General features: G+C 40.3%; 2 protein-coding genes across 7 annotated transcripts; both read right to left on the bottom strand.

Annotated features, from left to right (window-relative positions):
• Nucleotides 1–547: 547 nt before the first annotated feature.
• Nucleotides 548–3,962, bottom strand: LOC118474051 (uncharacterized). Of its 2 annotated transcripts, XM_035963698.1 has the most exons (10): nt 3,789–3,962; nt 3,511–3,714; nt 3,328–3,420; nt 2,555–2,614; nt 1,733–1,792; nt 1,543–1,605; nt 1,397–1,468; nt 1,137–1,199; nt 702–938; nt 548–617 (listed from the first exon to the last, which is right to left on the bottom strand). In XM_035963698.1, the coding sequence occupies exons 1-10, from the start codon at nt 3,906–3,908 to the stop codon at nt 600–602; spliced, it is 990 nt and encodes a 329-aa protein (XP_035819591.1). In that variant the 5' UTR covers nt 3,909–3,962; the 3' UTR covers nt 548–599. The 2 variants fall into 2 exon arrangements, with proteins under 2 accessions (XP_035819591.1, XP_035819592.1); XM_035963699.1 differs by lacking the exon at nt 1,733–1,792.
• Nucleotides 3,963–9,871: 5,909 nt separating this feature from the next.
• Nucleotides 9,872–14,958, bottom strand: LOC109943446 (uncharacterized). Of its 5 annotated transcripts, none has more exons than XR_004853805.1 (7): nt 14,591–14,957; nt 12,252–14,480; nt 11,847–12,167; nt 11,666–11,771; nt 10,866–11,579; nt 10,508–10,647; nt 9,872–10,272 (listed from the first exon to the last, which is right to left on the bottom strand). XR_004853805.1 is itself a non-coding variant. In XM_035963697.1 (7 exons), exons 2-6 carry the CDS (start codon nt 14,471–14,473, stop codon nt 10,884–10,886), a joined length of 3,234 nt encoding a protein of 1,077 aa, XP_035819590.1. In that variant the 5' UTR covers nt 14,474–14,480; nt 14,591–14,958; the 3' UTR covers nt 9,872–10,272; nt 10,866–10,883. The 5 variants fall into 5 exon arrangements, 3 of the variants coding, with proteins under 3 accessions (XP_035819590.1, XP_035819588.1, XP_035819589.1); XR_004853806.1 differs by having other exon boundaries at nt 9,872–10,234; XM_035963697.1 differs by lacking the exon at nt 10,508–10,647 and having other exon boundaries at nt 10,866–11,334; nt 11,446–11,579; nt 14,591–14,958.
• Nucleotides 14,959–15,328: the final 370 nt, after the last annotated feature.

The raw sequence follows: 15,328 nt of genomic DNA, 5'->3' as shown, positions 1-15,328 counted from the left end.
TAGTAACCACATGACACTTCTCAACTTGATGACACTGTCAGTGGGTCAGTGAAGTTTGGTGATGGGTCTACTGTCAAAATCTGTGGACTAGGTTCGGTGGTGATGAAAACCAGACAAGGTGACCACAAGGTACTCACTAGTGTGTACTACATTCCACAATTTAAAAGCAACATAATTAGTCTTGGACAACTAGAGGAAGCAGGCTGTGACATCAGACTATTTGCTGGTAGACTGAAAGTATTTGATCCAGAGTATAACCTGTTGGTCAGTGCACCTCGCACTGGGAACAGACTGTACACAGTACAGTTGAGTGTGATACCTCCAGTTTGTTTGCTATCAAAGCTAGATGATGCAGCTTGGCTATGGCATTCAAGATTTGGTCACACAATCCCCCCTACTATGGTTTTATTAGTGTCATATATCAGTGAGGGCTTCCCAAATGAATGGAGCTGCCAAAATTTATATATGTACATCTAACACACTGATGTCTCCTAACCTATTAGCTCAAACTTGATGTCTCTATTCATGGGAGATATAGAGTATTTATGGGGCCAATTAAATACCTTAGCAATCCCGGCGCTATTATTCATCCCATGTTATCAGTTAACCTTTTCAATCTACAAAAGGAATGAATTAGAATACTTTAACCAAATGCAATAATGAGGAGAATAATGTCTTGTTAAGTGAAGTGATGAACTTACACAACTTGAAGGCCATGCAATTGGATTATTGCCTACTTGTCCAAGAACCTTGAAGTTGTTATATGGCCTTATTAGTGGTTCATCGCGCACAGATACCAGACTAACACGCACCATCCAAAATTCTTTGCCTAAAGCAACATCTCCAACTTTGGTTTTGGGGTCCTGGCTAAGTACTCTGCCTAAGGCAACCTTCCTGTTTGGATATCTTGTGCTCTTTAAGAAAATATCTGTGGAAACCTACAAGTGAATTTTGGATGTTAGTGGTTAGCAAGTAGCTATAAATATGCAGGATGCATAAGAATTTTTACTAATAAATAGTTACTTGATGGTTCTTAATTGGTGCATAATTAGTGGATTTCCGAGACGTGTAGAGTACACTGAGTTTCAAAAGGACCACATTGATCACCTTGGCTGCATTAGTACTATTGTTTTTACCTTTATTGATGCAGAAACTCTACTAGCATGGAGTGCTTCACGTCGTGACTGTGGTGGCTTGCTCTGCATTTAAAGAACACACATCAGTGAACTACTATGGAACGTAGTATAGGAAATCTGATGCTTGCTGCTACTTTCAGCATGTATACACTATCATATAAACTAGATTTCTAACATGGACAAAAATATGATTGCTTCAGTATGGCCTCAGGGTGGAGTAAATCTATGATTGCAGTTCCTCGTACTCATAATGTACTAACCTTATCCTGAATTTTAGAACATTTGTAGTGTGAGTGCTGTTCCTCGTACTCATCATCTTCGTTTTCATCCTCCTGTAGAGTTATTGGATAAATGACAGCTTGAAAATTTTAAAACTAGGATGGAATTCATGGTAATGCATTCATACCATTGTGTTATTCCGTTCACCAAACATACTAGAATCTTCACTACGAAGTTGACAATAAATTCGCTGTTATAGGGAAATATATATATATATATATATATATATATATATATATATATATATATATATATATAAGATTCAGATATATGTGCAAAAAATCAGTAAACTTATATATTTTCATAGAGATACATACTTGTCGTTTCATAGCAGGACGAACATCTGTTGGTGGCGATAAAGGAGCATCTAGATAGCCCTGTAATAGCATAAAAACATTAGGACATAAAAAATCTTATGTCCTAAACCCTAAATATTGAAGATTTCAATAGAAGTGACACTCTGCAAAAGAGTAAATATGTTTATCTGTGCCTATGCAGTTAGATGGTATGAACTGTATTTGCTAGAGGTCCAATGCTGTTAATATGTTTATCTGTGCTGGTAAATGTGACTAGGACCCATCATCTATTATGTGCGGCACTAAGTTCATGAGTAGACCTATACCATCGTAGTGTGTGTTGCTGGCATTGGAATTGTTTTAGACAATTCAGACTAGTTCTTGTCACAGCAGACACATATACTGGATCCTTTAGAGCTAGTGTGATTAACCCTGCCAAGGTGACCAGGTGTGCGCTCCAGAATGCGGCCTCTGTAGCTGGAATGGTCCTAACCACACAAGCCATTGTTGTTGAGAAGCCAAAGCCGAAGCCTCAAGTGGCAGAGCCACCGGAGGGAGCCCTTACCATTTAAAACTTAACGTTATTGAGGCTGCTGTCCAGACGGTGCAGATCAGTTGAGAGGGTAGAACTTTGGTTTGAGAATTTTTGTTCAGATCCACTAGGAGTTGTAGAGTAGGATTGCTATTTTGCAGACGAAGAGTAATTTTACTATGGTATGAACTTATCTGAATCAAAGACATTTGTATCACCATTTTTTTTAAAATAAGCTCATGGCGATGCTGGATTGTACGAGCAAGTACAATAGTAAACTTATATATTTTCATAGAGATAGAGATACATACTTGTCGTTTCATAGCAGGACGAACATCTGTTGGTGGCGATAAAGGAGCATCTGGATAGCCCTGTAATAGCATAAAAACATTAGGACATAAAAATGCTAAGTCCATGCAATCTTTAGTGAGTTAGAAATAAGGTTATTCGGATTTACATGTTGCCTTTTCTGTCGCTCCACGGTATGTTGCAAATCTAGTATAGTATCATCTTGCTTCTGGACATGCTTTTGAAGTTTTTCCAATTCAAGTCTAAGTGATACTACATCTTCACTGGATGTTTCATCCAAAGTGGTTACATTTAGATGCTTCATACGGCTTGATGTCGAGGCATGAAAAACTTGTTTTGGATTTGGAACAAGGCCCAAACCATGGATATGGCCAGGCTTTTCCTTTCCTAATATTCTGTTTAGTGCATCTCCTTCCCATGCATCCTTTCCATTACTAGAGTCCGCTAAATCAGGTTGTTGTGCTAAAAGTTCCTTCAATTCACCCTTGCAAGAGAATAAAAATACTCAATAAACACCATGGAAGAACAATTGGATTTGAAAAAAAGTAAATGAAACATTTTTTTGCAATTACTGTACCACATGTGCATTTCTGTTATTGCCGATGTTAGACTTGTGTGTATGGATATACAAAACAGCCCTATGAGGGTATTTCTTTTCAGGATCTTGTTCCCTCTGTAAACATGTTAATAAAAATATAACTAAGGTAATGTAATTAACATGGATTTTTGGCATTTGTAAAGAACATGCTGTGAATTATAATTGCAAAAATAATACCAATTCTTCTCTATTCCGAGCAAAGCTTTTTGTTCCAGATGTATGCATTGACTTTCTTCTTGTACAATTTATCCTATTGGCCTCACTTAAATCCTACGAAACAAAGAGTATATAGGAACAAAAGTAAATTAGATGGTTCATTAGATAAATAACAAAATGATTATCATGACTATAGTAATGTACCTGTGCTTTAGGGGTCATCCAATTATTGACAAGCGCAACCCACTGATCAGCTAATACACCATCAGGAGCATTACTATTATTAGCATCCTGACTCTTATGTGGGTCAAAATAAATGGATTTCAAATTGGACTTGTGTTGCCTCCATCTCTCTCCAATTGTTCGCAGCACCCATGTTTCCATGCGGGCAGGGTAAAGAAATCTCTTCTGCATAACAATTGGAAACGAATTGTGAAAGTGTACTGTTACTACATGGCAACTGAAAAAATGTGAAAGTTTACCTTTACTTGATTAAGAATGGCCTCCTTATTGATTTGTTTATGGTTCCTATCTTTCTTTCCTATAAGTAGTCTCCAATCCTTGAAGCTTAAGCTACACAAGGAGCCATTCCTAGCAACCATGCCAAGGAATTTTGCAAGGACTCCTGCCTCTTCTCCGATAGGCTGATTCAGCTCATTACAGTTAACTACAACCCTATGGCCTCTTGGAATGTTCCAAACATTAATAAGTTTTGTCTTCCCACGCCTTTTAACCTGTTTAACCTCATCAGCGCCATCAAGTTGGTTCTCTCCATTTATGTTATTTGACATAGTTATGTCTCCAAAAAAACAATTTTCAGTAGTGAGAATGACATATGCAAGTATCTATAAAGACAAGGTGCGGTATTACAAGTAATGTGTGCATACCTTGGGACTCATTATCGCTTCTGCTATCTAAATGGTCTTCTTTATTACTTATGTTTTGTTCAGATGATGCAGCATTTGTTTGGGGATTTTTCTCTCCAATATGGTCCTCAGACAAGTACTCATCATGGCTACGAGTAATGCGTTGTTTCCCACCCCGTGCCATTACCAGTTACCACTGCACAATGACCTAAATTAAAAACAAGTAGGGAAGGAAAATACTAACAGTCCATATGTATTTGCAGACCAATCAATGACAATAATTTGGTGTTGACAGGAAAATAATAAGTAGGGAAGGAAAATACTAACAGCACCTGTTGGCTGATGATGATGATTTGTAGGCAGAGGCTGACCTCCGTCTCCAGCTCGACTTGGCAGATATCCGACCTCCGGCTCAGCGTGCGCCAAGAGCGGAGGACGAAGGCCACGAAAGTAGGCCGTGTACGTGTCGGTGGTGGCCAAGGGCAGGGCCGTGGCGCCGGTGGACGAGGCAGTGGTGGTGGCCGTGGAGGCGGCGATGGCGGTGGGAGGCAAGGGCGCGGTTGGAGGCAAGGTCGGGGTGGCGAAGCAGAGAGGGGTCACGACCTAGACGAGCGACTACGGCGCGGATGGAGCCCCCTGGACGATGGATGGAGAGCCCTCTGTTGTGCCCCTCGCGGATGAAGGAAAAGTGGTGGGGAGGTCTGCAGCAGATGAAAGAAGTTTGCTATGTCTATGGAGAGTGGGCCCACTACGAAAATAACTGGAGGGATCCAAAACAACGGAGGGAAATATAGTATGTCAGTAAAATAAATTGGAGGGAAATAAAATAATGGGAGGGAAACAGAAAATAATACCTTAATTATTTAATTAATTCAATATGGTTTTCAAATATTTTGCTAAAAACTGATTGTGTAATTCAAAATACTTGTATTGTTAAATTTTAACCATAATACAGGGAAGATTTGTTACACATATATAATATTAATGTACATTTCAATTGATACCGTCGCGCAATAAATTGATGAAACACTTGAAGCAGATCAAGCAGGGTCGTTCCTAGCTTTTCAGGGGCCCAGTGCGAAATTCGATATAGAAGCCTCATCCAACAACTTTTTTTCGATATATAGAATCACCAAGCCATTTAACCTCTCTTGAGTTATTGTTGACCATAAATAGTTCATAAAAAATTTAATTTTTATAAGCTTCTCTCTACCGAAGCAACCATCACATGTATAGTTTATAATAGTCTCTCTATATCAAAATAAAATTTGTTTTGCTTCTTTAGTGGATTTATCATCGCTGTCACAACCCAACCAAGTCATCGCTGTCACAATAACCAATCCAGAACATAAACTTTAAAAAACAGGAGTTGAGCGGAAGTGACTGGGCCGAAACCGACCCGCTCGCCCCACGAACACATGCGAAAACTGACATCAGCTAACCGAATAAAGGTCCTATGTAATATTTGATTGTTTCACTGACATTAGCACTGAGATCCCTGTCTTTTTGCTTATTCAGAAACTCAAGTCCACGATAGTAACTCCGGCGACCCTAAGCCGGGCACGAGGTTGCGCGCTCACGACAAGCCCACGCAGGTTATCTCCGGCAAGGATTTGCATTCTTAAACGTCACCCGAGCCCGACCCGACCTAACCCGTAAGTGAATCGGATTCAAATAGTCTAGACTTCCCAGATCACGGCGACGACGGACATTGGGATCCTGGTAGAGTAACCGGAAGAGTTTGAATACGGTAGCGTGCAAATCAGAAATACAGAAAGCCTCACCGGCGTACAAACCTTACTGGTAAGGACCAAACAACCGGTAAGGACCAAACAACTAGGACGGCGTAAGGTGGCAGGGTGCTCGGCGACATCTAGATTCGGTGGTCGTGTGTGCTAGTGCCATCGGCTGCTGGGTGCGGCTCTGGCACGTGCCTGTGTGACGCATATGGTATGGAGGACGGCGACGACGGTAGCTCTTGGCTTGACGTTGGTGCTGGGGGCTTCTTGGGCGAGAGCCTCGGCGACGGCGACGCCCTTGGGCGCCGCTTCCCCTGTTGGGGGCGTCGTATTCCCCAACATTTTCTTCCTTGGGCAGAAACTCACTTCACAAGGCACACCTAGGAGAAAAGGGAGATGCAGAAATTGTGGGATATATGGTCATTGGCCTCAAGACTGTAAGCGTCCTAAGAGGGAGAAAGGCAAGGAACAAAAACAACCAGAGGCAAATCTTGCAGTTGCTGGTGGTGGTGTTGAAACTGGGGCACTTCTGTTTGCTGAAGTACAAGGCACAGTGCATGGAGCACCACAGTTTGTTCATTTGTCTGAAGAAAATGTGATCTCGATGATATGTCCTGAAGGCGTGTGGGTACTTGATACTGTTGCCAGTAATCACATTACAGGTACAAAGTCTGCACTCTCACACCTTGATGAATCTGTGAGTGGATCAGTCAGATTTGGGGATGGCTCAACTGTTAAAATATGTGGTTTGGGAGCTCTAGTTGTTCAGGGAAAGCAAAATCAGCACAAAGTCTTCACAAGTGTTTATTACATCCCACAACTGAAGAGTAATATAATAAGTCTTGGTCATATTGAAGAGGGTGGATGTGATATTAGACTGTTTAATGGGAGGTTGAGTGTACTAGATCCTGAAAATAACCTGCTAATCAGTGCACCTCGCACTGGTAACAGGCTGTACACTCTGAAATTAGATGCTGATTCAGATCTCAAAAGGGACTAGAATTGTTTCATGCAGATTTGTGTGGGCAGATCAGACCAAAGACAGTTGGTGGAAAATCCTATTTCCTGCTTGTAGTAGATGATTACAGCAGGTATATGTGGGTAGATCTGTTGAACACAAAGGATCAGGCATTGGCATCACTACAGAAGATAAAACAAAGAGCTGAAATTGGGAGGTATTCTGGGGAGAAGCAGTAACAACTGAAGTGGGGTGGAATTGGGACAGTGATGAAAATGTTCAGCAAGCTGACAGAATCTGGTCCTTGTGAATTCCAGTTTCAGTACACTGTGCCTGGTCAGGTGTTGCAGCAGCCAGGTGTTTCAGGTGGAAGTGTTGAAGATTAAGGGGGTGCACAAAATTGTCCACCCTCACCTCACACACCAGTGACACCACAAATAACAGTAACACCATAAGTGTCATAGGGGGGATTACAGGGGTCAAGTTCCAGTGCAGCTACTAACAACAGTCCTCAGACCCCGAGCACTCAAAGTTCACAACATCCACTATTGAAATACATAGCTGGGACACTTGATTTTGGTGTAAAATTCAGAAAAGGAGGAACAACAGATTACTCATTAGTTGGCAGTCTACCTTAAGGATTGATAATTCATGTTTTAGCTGAAAAATATGTATGCTGAATCTGCACAAGTTCATCTTGTGCTAGTACAAGTAGCTGAAACATCTATCTGTACAGCCATTTTGCTCATCAAAGTTGCAGACTTGCAGATCCAAATAATATTGTGGAGTCTAATTACAAAACATATATATGTCAAAACCAGACAAAATGTAATGGCACACATCTAATTAACCCTAGAAGAAAAGGTTTAGCCCAAAAGTGGAATTTAAAATGTAGCCATATTTTTCCAAAAATCAAAATACCAAAGTTGTAGAGTGTTTCAAATTTGACAACTTTCATGTGTGAAGATTTTCAAGTTTTTCATAGACATTTGGAGTAATTTGCAGATTTCAGATTTGGTACAGTTTTGGTGCAGCTGAAAATAGTTTGGTTTGCTTGTTTTTGGGCCCCTGTAACTTTTGATCTGTGGGCTTTTGGCAAAAGGTTATTATATAAAACTTGAAGAGTAACTATAGGAGAAGAAATTTTATTAAGTATGGTAGACCTAAAACCATATGCAACTGAGTGAAAAAGTGGTCCAAAGTGGGGTTGGTCGGTTTCAAAAATTTCAGACTTGGTGCAGTTTACTAAAACTGAATTTGGTTCAGATAGCTGAATCTGAATTTTTGTATTTTTACCACACTTTGAAGCACTATAACTCTTGGGCCCCTGTAACTTATACCCTGCTCACTTGTGTTAAAAGGCTTGGAGTAGTGAGGTTCAGTGCGCTTCACATGTAAGTATAGATACTAGAACACTTCATACAAACCGTGAAATCGCACCATGTTATCCTTACCACGAGAAGGTACGTAAAAGATGTGGAAGAGTGGTCACCACTGCCAGCTCCAGCTCGGTATTCTGGCCATCCCGGTGCAATAGAGGGCTAAACAGGGTTTGCGAGATTACCCAAAGATGTTCACTATATGCATGGTTCTCCAAGTTGTCAGCTGCATCTTCAGTAAAAAAAGGCTGCACCAGATTCAGCCTCCCTTTTCTCCTATTTCTCCATAAGAACAGAGCTACCCTCCCACATCAAACTTATTCACTGAACATTGATCTTACAATTTGTTGTAAACTTCCAGAGTCAATACCTTACAGGTTTCGAGTTATGGAGCCCCAAAGTGAGGCATATCACACAGAAACCATAATTTCAGTTTACTGAACTGAACCCATAATTGCAGACTGTCAAGGCAACTTTGAGGGTATTTAACTACTTATTTTACATGGTACCAAGTTAATCATTGTTAAGTAAACTTGTACACCAATATGTACTCTTCAGCTTTTATATAAAGGTCCCAGTTCCAAACTGTCCAGAACAGCCACCATATAATTCCAAACTGTCCAGAACAGTCTGAAATTCTGGGTTCAGTTTTCAGTAGACTGAAACTATGGTCCCTGTGTGATGTGCCTCACTTTGGGGCTCTATAACTCGCAATTTATGTGGTATGGACTCTGGAAGTTTACAACAAAGTGAAAGACTAATGTCCAGTAAACAGGTTTGATGTGGGAGGGTAACTTTGTTTGTGTGGAGAAATTTGAGAAATAGAGGAATGGATTTTCTTCTGCAGTAAACTGAAGAAGTTCAGGGCAGTTAAGTGCAGACTGCAAAACACCAGAAATATTTTCTCTTCACTAGTTTTTCTAGGGAGTTCTGTTGTGTAATATGCTAAAGAAGATATGTGTTAGCTCAAAATTAGCCCAAAAGTGGAATTTAAAATCTAGCCATATTTTTCCAAAAATCAAAATACCAAAGTTGTATAGTGTTTCAAATTAAACAACTTTCATGTGTGAAGATTTTCAAGTTTTTCAGAGACATTTGGCAATGTGAAAGGCCATACAAAGGTGAGTAAGTCTCTTGAAGTGATTATGTCTTGGGGTTGAACCGAAGTTGGAGAAATAAGCCCCAAAATGTCCACTGTCAGGTGTCGTTTCTGTTAACTGAAACCAGTTTTCAGTGAGCTCACCATTTTTTGGACCTGATAACTCTTGATCCTTGCACCCTTGGTTTTGGGCAAGTGAGTCAAGTTGATAGTGCTATGGTCGGAGGACATGTTTGTCTAACTGTATTGACTTGGTGCCATTGAAATTGTGGAGCCAGATGAGGGATAAAATTATGGGTTCAGTCGAGCTAATGTGGCTGGGGTTCAGAAAACAGAAAAATATCTGTAAAAAAAATCCCTGACCACAACTCCCTCCAGGTGATTCTAGACCGGTTGTAGATAAGAACAACTTGTACTCAAAGAAATGGGGGTAACGTGGGAGGCATTTTACTGCATAGAAACTGAATTTTTTTCAGTTTAGCCTCATCTCAATTGGTGACTCTGCTACCTATCGGATGTCTTCCTGGCCAACATCTCATTTATGTACAAGGTGTTCAGCATAGAGTTCACATTAATCACCATCGACACAAATAATAATTAGCAAACTGGTAGCCCAACTGTAACAGTCAGCAAACACAACATTGAAAAGGAAGCACCCCAAAACTAACAGTCAGCACTAAGCTACGCGGTAGTTCAATGCCCTACAATTTGTCCTCATATTTGTACAAGAGATCTCCACACCATCGGTCTATACTCCTAGTTCTCGCTGTTGATGAGTCTTGTCGTCTTGGTGCTTCGACAAGGAGCTTTGTCCAGGCTGCCACCAGCGCCGATGGTCGAAGCGGTCAAGCAATGCTTCTTTCTAGGCTTGTATTTGCTAGGGAGATCTGCACAACAACAGGTTCTTTGAGCTACATTCCTTGAGCTACAAAAAGAGAAAAACAGCACATATAAGCATGCAGGCCTCTCACGAATGAAAAAAAAAATTCAGTTGTTCTTTCATATTGATTTCAGACATAAACTGAATCCAGAACAGAAGACAACTTCTTTCAGCTTGACAAAAACAAAATTCTGATTTGCTATGCAGTTCAGATATATGGAAAATAGTGAAATCTAAGGAAGTACTAGTACAAATAGTTAAAGTCTTGATGACAGTCTACCTGTTCAGCTAGTTTGTTCTTGTGAACCTTTGCCTTGTCGAGGACCTTGACAGGCACATGATCCCTGGTGTCCATGTTGATTTCCATCGAAAAAACTAAAACATAACTCTACTGCAATTGCTTCCAACAATTTGCATTCACTACAGACAAAATTTTGATACTTAAATGCTTCTATTAGATGTGTATTCAGCATTGGTTTATTCAGCATTGGTCAATTAATATGTAGATCAAGAAACCTAAATTTCTGCACTGCATAATTACCTGAATTTAAAATAAGCAAGGAAGACAAACACTAATAGATGTGTATTTGCAGACCACCCAAATGGTTCAGATTATAAGAAAGAGAAACTTTGTGTACCTGATGGAGTATTCTTATTTAGCACTCATCTTCTATATCACTTCCAATGTCATGGTCTTTAGCAGTTCTATCTACCGTATAGCCTTCCATATCACTTCTAGTCCATGAATGGTTGTCGTGTGCATTCTTAAACAGGTCCCCAAGCTTGCTGACATGAAAAGGTTCTGATTGTACATCATTCCAATCTTCTCCCATGTCATATACATCTCTGGGCTTCATCTTCAAGACAACTGACCACCCAGGGTTCGTCCGATCTTCCAAGTAGAACACTTGGTCAACTTGATTGGCAAACACAAATGGTTCATGCTCAATTCTATCACCTCTGTGAATTTGATGTGAGAAATTCACAAGGGATAAGCCAAACTTATCCTTTTTAACTCCCTTTCCTCGAGTGACATCAACCCATTCACATTTAAACAGTACCACTGAAAATCTTCCATAATAATCAATCTCTATGATATCAAGAATCCTGCCATAATACAAAATATCTCCAAGTATAGGCTTATTATCACCAGCTGAAGAATAGCTAGAGGTCTTTGCAGTGACAACAACTCCACTATTTTGTGTCGCCTTATCATACCTTTTGGCCCTAAATCTGAACCCACGTATGTTATATGCTCTATGTCTTCTTGCAAACTCCAATGGACCTCGTGCCAACCATCTAATGTCTTCGTTAATGCTGTCGGGTCCATTTGTTTCTTCTAAATGCAAGATCTGTAGACACACAAAAAGAGTGTATATTTATACATGTAAGAAAACCCAAATTCCATGCAATATAAATATCAGATTAGGCTACTTACATGTTGTCTAAACCATTCTGGAAATTCTTTATTCTGTATCTGCTCAATATCTTTAGGAGTTAGGCGACGGTCGCGTCTCTTTCGTTTCAGATTAGAAGCATGTTCCCTATACCATGATTACCATATAATTATATAATTCATAATCTATATGCATAGTTCATTAGTTAACCAAAACACTTACTTTAGATATGGATTAACAACATCACAATTGTACAACACATATCTATGCGCTTGCAATTTCTCTAGATGACTTAATTCAAAATTGGCTGGTTTTCCCAATGATTTCCCTACTGAAGGGAATAAAGATGAATCTTGTCCAACCATCTTCAATTGGGTATGGTCCAAACTATCATCGTTCCGTGATGGTTTATTATGCTTGGTAGCGAAACCTTCTATGTACCTAGAACAAAACACCATACACTCATCTGCCAAGAATGAATTTGCTATTGAAGCTTCTGGATATGCTTTGTTCCGAACATATGATTTCAATTTTCCTAGGTACCTACAACCAATGCTAGACAAGTGAATTATTCAACCCCACAATAAATTCTTATAACATGATTCATGTAATAGTTAGAAGATGTACCTCTCAATAAAATACATCCATCTATAGTTAACTGGTCCACCAAGCTTACATTCAGTTGCTAGATGGACTACTAAATGAACCATAACCGTGAAAAACCCTGGTGGAAAGATCATCTCCATTTTGCATAGAGTAATGCCAATTGATTTTTCCATATGGTCCAACTCGTTAACATGAAGCACTTTAGAACATATCCCTCGAAAATAAGCAGACAACTCAAATATTACAGCTGTGATATCATCTGGAAGAAGACCCCTCAAACCAATAGGCATGAGCTGCTGCATCAGGACATGACAGTCATGTGTTTTAAGGCCAACAATCTTTCCTTCAGTAACATTAACACATTTTGATATGTTTCTACAATAACCATCAGGAACTTTAACCTTTCTAAGAAAATCACAAAATGCTCGTCGCTCACTTTTAGACATAGCAAATAAAGCTGGTGGCAAGTAAAACTTTCCTGAAGGTTTTTCTTGTGGATGGAGGTCCGGTCTAATGTTCATCTCGACAAGATCTAGACGAGCTTGTAGGTTATCTTTTGTCCTTCCATCCAAATTGGATATTGTACCATAACAATTGTCAAATACATTCTTCTCTATATGCATCACATCAAGATTGTATCGAAGAATATTATCATCCCAATATGGCAATTTGAATAGACTACTAACTGACTTGTAAGTTTTTGAGTTCTTGAAATCACCAAGTGTGATGATTTCATCCAAAATTGGACGATCATAATAGGTTTTAGGTTTTGTTCGAAGCTCTATCGTTCCATCAAATGAGTCTGCATCCAAGCGATAAGAATGATCAAGATCAATATATTGGCGATTCCCCATAAAACAAGATTTACGACCATTCTTCAGCTGTTTTGTCCATACATTTTCACCACAAGGAGGGCATGCGAATTTCCCATGAACCATATGAGAAGCAAGCATTCCTAAACCAGGAAGATCACTTATGGTCATAAGCACGGCCCCTCGCATAGTAAAACTCTCATCTCTTGATGCATCATATGTGTACAAGCCGGTTAGAAATAATTCCTTTAGGTCATCCAAGAGTGGCTCAAGGAACACATGAATTCTATCTCCAGGACTTTTAGGACCAGGAATCAATAAAGAGAGCATAAGGTTGTGATCTTTCATGCAAAGCCATGGAGGAAGGTTATATACCACCAATATAACAGGCCAACAACTATGTGTAGAGCTCATCATCCCAAATGGATTAAATCCATCAGTAGCCAAACCAAAACGAATATTACGTGATTCTGATGCAAATCCTAGGAACTTTTCATCAAACCTCTTCCACACCGGTGCATCAGCAGGATGTCTTAATGCACCATCCTTAATGCGCTCCTCGTCATGCCATCTTAGAAGAGAAGCTGTTTCTCTACACATAAACATTCTTTTCAGCCTCTCTTTAATTGGAAAGTATCGTAAAACTTTGCAGGGTGTTGCTTTCTTTCTTTCCTTCTTTGTTAGTACAGATGTGGGATCCTTATCCTTCCACCTCGAAACCTTACAGATTGCACAAAAATCATCATTCTTCTTTTCCTTCCAATACAACTGGCAGTTGTTTGGGCAGGCATCAATATTTTCGTATCCAAGTCCAAATTTAGAGATTATTTTCTTAGCTGCATAAAAGTTCTTTGGTAGCTCATTTCCATTAGGGATTGCCATATGCAGAACCTCAAGTAGATCACCAAAAGATTTATCAGACCATTTGTTGATGGATTTGATATTAAACAGAAGCACAAATAAAGTTAGTTGAGTGAGCTCACAGCCTATCCATAAAGGCCTTTTCGAATCTTCAAGTTGTGTATAAAACTGTTGTGCTTCAATATTGGGTCCCTGGGCCGATTCTTGACCTTCAGTCATAGGTGTGCCATCATACAGATGTCCAAGGGCATCTTGAATCAGTTGGTCGACATCAACATGCCTTTCATCAATATGTGAATTTGGTTCCGAACTACTTGTGTGTTGCACTGAATTATCACCATGAAAATTCCATTCATCATAATTCTCAAGTATCCCATTGCACACCAAATGCCCATACATCTCATCTCTTGTCTGAATAGTAGTGTGCACACATGTCTGACATGGGCAATAAATCTTGATGCCTTCAGCTTTATCTTTAAATGCAAATTCAAGGAACTTCTCTACACCAGCTATGTATGGATCAGAACCTTTAGGATAACGTAAAAGACGCTTGACCAATCCAATATCCATTCCAACACTGGGTAAAAAATGTTAATCACGATGACAATGAAATCATCAATGTTGTCGTAGTAGCTATTACATATGACGGAACAAGGTGGGAAGTGAGAGGGAGGAACAAGCGGGTACCTTGCCAGAACGCTTCACATGGACAGAGTAGGCCTTAATGAAGTCGTAGGGGATCACGTCTTCGTTGCGCGCACCATCGAGGTCGCGATCCTATTCCTCCTCTCCTCTCGCTGTCCACTGTATCCTTCCAAAGGTGGGGGCGTGCGCGTGGACAGCGGCCAGCGGGGGCGTCGGCGTGGGTGGTGGCGGCAGCTGCTTGGGCGTCGACCTACCTGGGGACGGCGGCCCGCGAGGGCGTGCAGGTGCTTCGGCGGCGGCCGTGGGAAGACCTAGGGGCTGCGGCCAGCGAGGACGTTGGCGTGGGTGGAGCCGTGGAGGTAGGCAGGTGCTCGGGCATGGCCGTTTGGCGCGCAGACTGAGGGCGGACCTCGGGCGGCGGTGGGCACACGTACATCAATCAGGAGATCGGCTTGCTTGTAGAGATTTAGAGAGATTTAGCGTTTCGCAGAATTCTATAACAAAAATTGAGTGTAACAACTAAACGTACACATCAATAAGGTCCATTTGGTTAGTGAGTATTACTTTGGTGGAATGTGAAGGTTGTGAGTTCGATTTCTCTTGAAGACATGTTTTTTGCATGTTTTTTGCAAATAATTAGAGATATGACAAATGTTTTAATAAGTGAAACACAATGACAATAAGATAAAATAAATATTTTAATAAATAAAACGATACAATGTGGACTAAAAGACTTTGTATTGTTATCAATTCCCCCCACTTTACACATTTTTGCGCAAT

The sequence above is a fragment of the Zea mays genome, unplaced genomic scaffold (assembly GCF_902167145.1).
Source record: "Zea mays cultivar B73 unplaced genomic scaffold, Zm-B73-REFERENCE-NAM-5.0 scaffold_209, whole genome shotgun sequence".
Classification (NCBI taxonomy): Eukaryota; Viridiplantae; Streptophyta; class Magnoliopsida; order Poales; family Poaceae; genus Zea; species Zea mays.
This window is presented reverse-complemented; position numbering and strand designations above follow the sequence as displayed.

Excerpts from the sequence above, each read along its gene's own strand:
- LOC118474051 (XM_035963698.1), bottom strand. The coding sequence starts at position 3,908 with ATGGTTGCTAGGAATGGCTCCTTGTGTAGCTTAAGCTTCAAGGATTGG. Across the intron at positions 3,421-3,510 it reads GGATGACCCCTAAAGCACAG|GATTTAAGTGAGGCCAATAG; the intron begins GTACATTACTAT and ends TTTGTTTCGTAG. Across the intron at positions 2,615-3,327 it reads CTCGGAATAGAGAAGAATTG|GGCTATCCAGATGCTCCTTT; the intron begins GTATTATTTTTG and ends ATGCTATTACAG.
- LOC109943446 (XM_035963695.1), bottom strand. The coding sequence starts at position 14,473 with ATGGATATTGGATTGGTCAAGCGTCTTTTACGTTATCCTAAAGGTTCT. Across the intron at positions 11,772-11,846 it reads GTTGTTAATCCATATCTAAA|GGAACATGCTTCTAATCTGA; the intron begins GTAAGTGTTTTG and ends ATCATGGTATAG. Across the intron at positions 11,580-11,665 it reads CAGAATGGTTTAGACAACAT|ATCTTGCATTTAGAAGAAAC; the intron begins GTAAGTAGCCTA and ends GTGTGTCTACAG.